General features: G+C 41.0%; 1 protein-coding gene across 2 annotated transcripts; it reads left to right on the top strand.

Annotated features, from left to right (window-relative positions):
* Positions 1–208: 208 nt before the first annotated feature.
* LOC124302614 (uncharacterized) lies at positions 209–6,568 on the top strand. Of its 2 annotated transcripts, none has more exons than XM_046758945.1 (5): positions 209–306; positions 557–937; positions 1,807–1,912; positions 4,515–4,722; positions 6,238–6,568. In XM_046758945.1, exons 2-5 carry the CDS (start codon positions 759–761, stop codon positions 6,312–6,314), a joined length of 570 nt encoding a protein of 189 aa, XP_046614901.1. In that variant the 5' UTR covers positions 209–306; positions 557–758; the 3' UTR covers positions 6,315–6,568. The 2 variants fall into 2 exon arrangements, 1 of the variants encoding a protein (XP_046614901.1); XR_006907741.1 differs by lacking the exon at positions 209–306 and adding an exon at positions 4,859–4,987 and having other exon boundaries at positions 551–937.
* Positions 6,569–8,384: the final 1,816 nt, after the last annotated feature.

Raw genomic sequence — 8,384 nt, 5'->3', positions numbered from 1 at the left:
GGTGGTATACATATAATACATACACATATATGTATATAATATATGTATATTTATAGATACTTATAGATTGTACGTATTTACATACGTACTCTAGACTTTGTATGAGCAACTATGCACACATTTACGTATCGAATCATCGTTGGTTCGTCGATTAATAACAAAGCAAACAGATAAAACCTCGTCGTTGTTGGAATTCGAAAGACAAAAATAATGTCTCAACGCAGTAGCGTTCCGCACATAGATCGGTTTACAAGTTCAATTGGAACACAACGAGAAGAATAACGCAGTGAACGTAACGATTGAAAGGTTAAATAATAAACCATTGAACATTTTGAATCTGGATTAAATTCTAATCAATAAAATCTCTGTGCGTCGGACGCTATTTTTTCATTTAATATCAATTTTATTTGTCTATTTTGTATCTTACTTCTCCCAAATCTTCAAACCCATTCGGTACAAGTTGATCTTGGTTCAATACAGCAAGTGACAATCATTTCGACAATTAACACTGTCACACGTCGGATAATTGGAACGGTTTTCCTGTTGGTTCCCGCAGTGCTATATGTACAGAGAAAACGTCAATCGGCTTCGTTCCTTGTATCGGAAACTGTGAGGAGATACGACGGAAATTTCACTATCCTGTAGCAAGCACTAAAGCATGCGGTTCAACGCCACGAGGCAAACGGATCAGGTATATTGAAACATGCGTTTTGTACGGTGGAGTTACGAATAGTCTCTGCGGTGGGAATACCTTGCAAATGTCCTCGTGCTTCTCGTGTGGATATTTTCTCAAGAAACTTCGGATCCGCCGCAAAAGGGCTCCAACTCCCGCAAGCGCCGATACTTCAGCTGCTGGAGGCGAACGTCGAAGAGAAGATTTACCGGAAATGCCGAATCCCATGCAGGTCCAACAGCTACGGACGCACAAGAATAACAAGTAAGGCACAAGGCAATTTAACAAGTGAAAAAAGTATCGTGTCGGTAGAAAATCACACGATCAAAGTGTGGTGCAAATATTCCATAGCACGATTCCTTTGTAGGGGTAATTGCGTTTGTAAAAATATTGAATTTTTATCGACGCCGGCTCGTTCGTTATTCTCGGTATAGATATAATACTTCATGTAAAATAAATAACTCTCGCAACTCGAAGATTTGAATTTTTAGAATGTGATCACGGATATGTGCTGATTTAACTGTCCGAGCACACGTGTCCCGATAATTGCCAACCAGAATTGTAACTTTAAAGATCAATCTTGGCTGAAGCTACTATTCAGACGCATATTAATTGCGTCTAAAAATATATGTATAACGTATACCGTGAATCATACTACAGATACAATCAATGCGTGATGATGCGATAATGCGACAACCCGTGAAGTTAAAGAGAAAATATTTTCGCTAGTTTGTGCATAAATATAAACTTTCGCTAGTGACAACAGATGGTAGTAGCAGTAACAAATAAAATATAGTTCTAATTTTTTTATCGGCAAAACTATTTGTCGTTTTTCCCATTTCAATTAAGAAACTGTCTCTACGCCAAGGAGAGAGTATTATTTTTTCTCTCTTTTGAGAATATACAAGTTTTGTAGGAGACTTTTTCTGGTATGTCTTTTCTTTGCTGTAATATTTGCCTCGGGCGATTAAAATGAACCACCCTGCACATCGCAGCATGTTAACAGGCCCCACTCTCGATAAAATTCAAACAGTAGGTAATTGTATCAATAATTCAGACTCCACGTAGTATATAATCTGGATTGTACAAGGTTTTTGCCCCGACGTAGAATTTATTAAATATTTTTTTCCCAGATACGATGTGACTCTGCTCCACCCCGACTGGCGAAAATTTCCTCACACACCACTTTACGGATGGACAAACATTCACGCGCAGCAGTTGACGAAACTGAACCGAATGGTATGAGCGACAAATATTCGTTTCTAGTCTTACACTTGGTTCACATGAAACAGTCTGTTTGGGCGGAAAACTTACAGAACCTTCCAATCCTGGCCGATCATCACAGGATTAGCTGACCTTCCGAATCCTGAATCCGCACATGCAAAGGACTGAAGGATCTCGAAGAACCCAAGAATTATACGGAGTGTATACGGCTCCACTTTAATTCATAAAAGGCGACGGTCGTGGATACTCCGCCTTTATTATATTGAACAAAATCACGTGGTGTAAACGGAGAGAATAAGAGAGCAAATTTTACTCAAAACAGCAAGAAAAGGGGGACGCGTCAGGTTTTTTTAATGGAATGTATTTTGTAAAATGCAGAATTTACTCTAGAAACAGTGAAGACGAATGTTTGCGACTTACAATCTGCCACATTTATAGTAAAAAGTATATTTGCCACACGGGATATTCGTGTCCCTCTTTCCTTGCAGTTTTCAGTGAAATCAGCTCTCTTTCTCCACTCGGAGTGATAAGTTTCCGTAAATTTAAGGTGAAACCTTGTCTAGCCTACCGGTTTGTATTTCATGCCTAACATCCATAATACGAAAAAAAGAAGAACAAAAAATTGCAAGTCAAAAGGTACATAAAAGAGGATTGAAACTTTGGGTACGTGCAGCGTTTATTTTACGAAAGTTGATGAAAAATATCGTCGTGTAGTTATGCATATACCGTGCATGCATACGTATAATACAATACGTATCACTAAGTAAATACATAGCCGTATAGCTGGCGACAGCCGCTTTAACTTTGTTCCATAGTTTCTCATTTTTACGCTCGTATCACCCGACGGATAAACTGCTGAGTTTAGAACAAATCCCGAGCGTTGCTGCTGCCGCCTCTGCTGCTTTAGTTCCAAAACTGAAACGTATGTACGTACATACGTAGCGTATCGGATATATGTTAACATGTGCGGAAGATGAACTTGAAGAAAGGGCTCGTCTTAGAGGACAAATTTAAAGGTCAATAGTTGGCGCAGGTATAATAAAGTGCAAACTTCTTACGCAGAACTCAAAACTCGTCCAAAAACTCGGAAACTTAATACTTCCGAGTGTCGTACCTGTTGTTCAAGCCCAGTGCGCCTTCTGTGCCGCAACGAACGTTGCGTATGATCGTAAGAGGATTACGTTTGCTCGTGATAGTTGCAGATGCTACACGTAGGTACGAAGCTACAAGAATAAGGAGGAACCTATTATGCTCTACTCTGCCGAGGGCCATTAACGACTTCTTACGCCGCGTCGTCTGATACTTGACGACAAACTCTGCGCGAAGTAACACCATCTTCGGGACTCAGACTTTATGCAACTCAGATTACGCAGACACTTGCAACTCTTCGCTACTCGCGCTTACTTATCACGAAAGATGTCAGCCTTATTGAAGAGCGAACGTCTCCCTCGAGTATGCGCCTGTACACATTCGCATCACTCTCTCTTATGATATCGAATCGAACCTATGCAGGACGGATATATTCCGATCAATTTACACAGCCTTCGGATAGAAGCAAACCAGATAATCCATAGATTTGACGGCTCGAATCCCCAAAGTTTTACAAGGGTAACGATTTCGTTCAGCAAACTCGATTTCTAACAAGTGAACACGGTAGAAATCGAGTCCGTTGATTACACCAAACGGTACAAATTCGCGGGTTAAGGTCGCATTAGTCCGAGAATCGTACCCCAGTAATGCGAACTTGTATCATTTTTATACGCATGTTTACTGCCTTTCGCTCGTAACGGTCCCTTGATCCTTGTCCCCAGACCGCAGAGTCGTAACAGTAACAGTAATCGTTGCAACAATTGTATTCACCGATATCCATCGGTCGTTTATACCTTTGCGCACGTATATGTATAGAGGGTTGAAGGCACGAGGGGAAATATGCAGACAAATGTTCCAACGCGTCATATTTACGCGGTAATATCCAGAGATGAGTACGAATAGCGGACCATTTGTAGCGAGGATATAATGGAACGTATGGAAAGTGTTTTTCCATGTCCCGATACGAGCGAACGAGGACGTCAGCCGCGGAGCCGTTACTAGGAGTAATATTCACCGGAAGGACGTCATCGAAAGTCCAGTGGCAACATTGCGCGTGACTACACTATCAAAGCCTGAATACAAAACCCTGGGCTGGGGGTTGTACCGACCGCAAATAACCCTTCGACAAATTAATATCCAGCCCAACGTACGATCCGGCCTCTCACACCCAAATTTCCAAATTTATCATACAACTCGGAGTGAATCGATACCTGCCAGGCCAAACTGTACCTACCTCCGCAATTTCCAATCTTATCTAGCGAATATTTATCAGTCTTTTACTGGGATAAAAGAAATGCATCTGTGTTATACAGACAGATCTGACTTTACGATGCCGTGATTTGTTTAAAAACAAGAATTTACTCTGGCTATAGACCGATGACGGTAAACATTCTGTTTGATCACATCCACGTGATGATAAGTAGTCGAGGTCATCGTAAACCAAGAATCTACACGTTGACACGGGTCTGGGTATCTAATTTTACGTACTGGCTATGCTTGTTGAATATGAAATTGATTTTCGTTACAGATAGTCAAGGGAAACTTAGAGTCGGCTTACTACAATTCGGATATCGAGTATCGGGCGGCAAAATTTGGAAATAATTTCACTGTTCTACCACCACCGAACGTCAGCAGCGTGACCGAAGTTGTTCTTCTACTACGCCGAAGTCAGAACTCCGAGTACAATTTCTGCTGCAGCGAAACACTGGCTGAGTACGACGCGGATGACGAGTCAGGTGCGTTAAACCAATTCCCACATTTAAACAACCCAAAGTTAATCAATTAACAAAATGTCGAATTGAAATACCAGATATGTATATCAGTTTGTCAGTAATTTCTTTCTCCTTTTTTTCACCACGAACGTCACGCTAGTGCACGTGGTTGGACGTGGAAACGTTGCGACTAGTTTTGTTTCTTCAACGGTGGATTACGCAGTCCGGGCGTAATTATTAATCAATTACGCTCGAGATAGCCCGCCGGGCAAGCGGACAGCATTGCGAGGTTTGAGTAAATTTGTAATAATCATTACCCAAAGTGTGAAATCCCCGTCAAAGTAGAAATATTCATAGTTAAAGCTTCGTCTTACACGTAGGCCGATAGATTCTTTCTATCCAGCTAAACGCTTCTCTTACTTTATTCATATTCTTTCCAAATGATCCTTTAAATGAAATAGGAGGAACGTAAAACGACATTTATGAATCTACGTTTCTCCTATAGTTGTCAAAAGTGGCTGAATATACTTGCATACCCTCGAGCGAAATCTGACAAATCGCATGAGATCTTCGGATTGTTACGTGAAAATGATCAGGCCTAAGTGAAACAAAGTTTGCCGACGTATTTGAGTGCTGTCCTCCATGATCCGGCAGTTAATTTATTCATTCAGCGTAACAAACTTTGAGATTTAGTCGTTGGACGAGACAGCTTGTTATACATATACGTGCAGACGGAGCCGAAGTGATGGAAGCAATGTTGATGGTGTATGGCGTAACAATTTGTGGCCAGTAATCACTTACCGGCACGCAGGGGTGCATGCATATTATTTACCAATCGACCTGTCACTTGTCCTGACGGTGGATCATAAATAATACACAAGCGAACGGGCGACGCTGGTTCGGAAAATACATTTTGAAAATTACCCCGAGTTTCCACACACAGTACCATTCTTTTCGTTACAAAACAACCATTCCTTACTGCTTATTCAGTCCGTCCCGCTGGCTCGGCTTTTCAGAAGTTTGGTAATTCGATTTCGAACTACTCGCTCGCTCTAAGTCTTCGACTAATGAAAGTGCAATTACAGAGATGATTACTGGAATGCGAATGCTCGTATATATGTATGTATATATTCCAATGCACTCGTGTACCTCGTGCGTTATCTCGACTTGGACTGTTCGAAATGATTTGCTTAAACGTTGGATTTATTTTTCAACTTTATTAAAATTGACTTTACATCTGAATATATTCAACACATTTTTCATACATATGCGTTTGGTATTCATGCATGGTGTTTTGTACACGTGTTAAGCTACTGCGGAAACTTCGAAACTTAGGCTACTCCAATTACTTTATCAGAGATGAGTAGACTACGGCCATTTTTCAGTATTCAAGTTAAAAATCCGGTACGCGACGACCAACAATCGCGTTATCGTGTATTATAAACAGCAGTTACTTGCTCAAGAACGACATATAAATAAAATCGCAATCTATCTCTCACCGTTTTGCTCTTTAAAAAAAAAAATTCTCTTCTATTTCAGAAAACAGCATGAGATCGCAGCGATATTACAATCACGACAAGCCTCGACGACACATTAGACAACAAACTGCGGTATAACTTGTTCGAAGCATGGACTTTCGAGAGGTATTTCGTATCGGATAGTCACGGAAAACGGTCAAGCTGAAGATCGATGATTGTAGAGAAAAAAAGTTGAAATCTTAAGCATTGTCCAGAACCGCAGGCGTGATTCATCCGTCATAAGTGCAGACAAGTATCCACGCCAGGTCACCGTTCTTTGTTCTCGTTCTTACAAATATTTGTTACCTTGTGCATTTCGTGAGATGAAAAATACAGAACGATTAATATAAGATTATTAATAGAATGATGGTTAATAAAGCTAGTCTCCTGCCCTTTGAGCTCGGACCTTTGTTCCCCCGCCTATCCCTCGGCAATCTTCCCTATACCCCGTCGCCACTGCTGAGACATCCATATTGGTATTTGCCTTTTCTTATTACGTCTTCTTTGACAGATGCCATTCGCTTTTATGAAGTAAGCTAATAATTATGTCCCGCCGAATGGACTGTGACCATCTTAATATTGAATCGCTGCTATAATTGCACGCATTTTGCGACAAACGAGCGTTCTAGAGGTAATAGATAGTTTTCATTATTTCCCGGGAAGAAATACGGTGTTGTAAGAGTTTCGGAGATTCTCTAAGTTTTCAGATACTGCATTATTATGAATAAATGTCTCCTCGTCACTGGCAGATCATACCGGTATCGCGGTTGATACCGGATACGGGTAGCGCACCAATTTCTACTGTGTTTGCCAGCCTGTCAGTCACGAAATATCGGCTATTCTTTGTACCTCATTGGAATTCCACCCTACCAGAAACAATATCGTATCCGTCTACACTCAACATTTTTACTTTACAACGTGCAGACTGCATTTGTCATCTGACCTAATTTTCTCTGTCAATTTCTACTCTTCAACCCCGAAACACGGGAAAGAAAATGAAATTTTACTCTAAAAGGAAATTTCAACCCGTTATCTCACCCGCAAACCCTACTTCTGCAAACGTCCTTACACATATAGATATATAAAAAGTCCGCTACCCTGCCGAGGAAATGCTTCTCCGCCCATTCTTATACGCCTGTTTTTAGTTTCAAGCATTCGTGCACACGCCGCAAGTCAGGTAATGAAACTCTAATACACGTATCTTAAAATTCGACAAAATTTAAAAGTCAGTTTCTCTGGCGCAATGATACCAAGAACATCGTGTCAATTCGGCCCTTAATTTCGATATACCTCTTTTCTCTACAAGACCAAAACCCCAATGTACTTGCGAAAGAGAAAGGGAGCGTCGCTGCGCTTTTCTCACACCTTTCACGCGTTAAAACTCGCTCCGGTCGGCATACTGGTACTTCGTTAGCTCTGCCCTTTGTCGAGTTGAATTATGTTATTTATACAGCAGCGCATTTGTTTACGTCCCGCGCAACGCCAAGTATGTTATTATTCCGCAGTATCCTGGGATCTGCCGAATACGCACATGCCTTTGGAGCCGGATTGAAGGTGTGAGCTCGAGCGAGACTTCCTCAGAGATTTGACCATAGTTACATTTCTCTACGCTGGTGAGAATTTTTTGAACACGCATTTTTCACCAACGTCTGCAAAGTCTGAATTTTTTTAAATCGCAATTCGAGATAATGGAGCATTCCCTAGGACACTGCATGAAATAAATGGGCCCGTACGACACAACCGGAATAAAGTTGTACAATAATCAAAAACGAAGGGGATGTGTGATTGGAAAAATTCAGATTCGGCTGTTCAGAATTCATGCACACCGAGATGAAGTGTGATATTAATTGCATGTGTGTATAATGGTACATCCTGAGGCGTCAATAAATGGTGCTATTCAACAATTCAGAAAATAAAACTGGCTAAACGGATAAAATAACTGTATGTATTAATGTGTAGGAATGGGAGAAAAATCCAAAACTCGCTGCCCGCCTGCTCGCTGTGTCATTCAACTTCATTGTTATTTAGTCGACATGATTTTTTAAAAGAGAATCCCTTTTCAGCGTGATTTGTTAATCCGCATACGTCAGGTACTATCCGCTAATGCGTCGCGTCGACCAATTACGAAGAGTATTTGTCATATTTATGACTTGCCGAACGGAGAATTGC

This window comes from Neodiprion virginianus, chromosome 4, assembly GCF_021901495.1.
Source record: "Neodiprion virginianus isolate iyNeoVirg1 chromosome 4, iyNeoVirg1.1, whole genome shotgun sequence".
Classification (NCBI taxonomy): Eukaryota; Metazoa; Arthropoda; class Insecta; order Hymenoptera; family Diprionidae; genus Neodiprion; species Neodiprion virginianus.
This window is presented reverse-complemented; position numbering and strand designations above follow the sequence as displayed.

Coding starts and splice junctions, on each gene's coding strand:
- LOC124302614 (XM_046758945.1), top strand. CDS start 759: ATGTCCTCGTGCTTCTCGTGTGGATATTTTCTCAAGAAACTTCGGATC. Junction 938..1,806: donor CGGACGCACAAGAATAACAA/GTAAGGCACAAG, acceptor TTTTTTTCCCAG/ATACGATGTGACTCTGCTCC. Junction 4,723..6,237: donor CGACGCGGATGACGAGTCAG/GTGCGTTAAACC, acceptor CTTCTATTTCAG/AAAACAGCATGAGATCGCAG.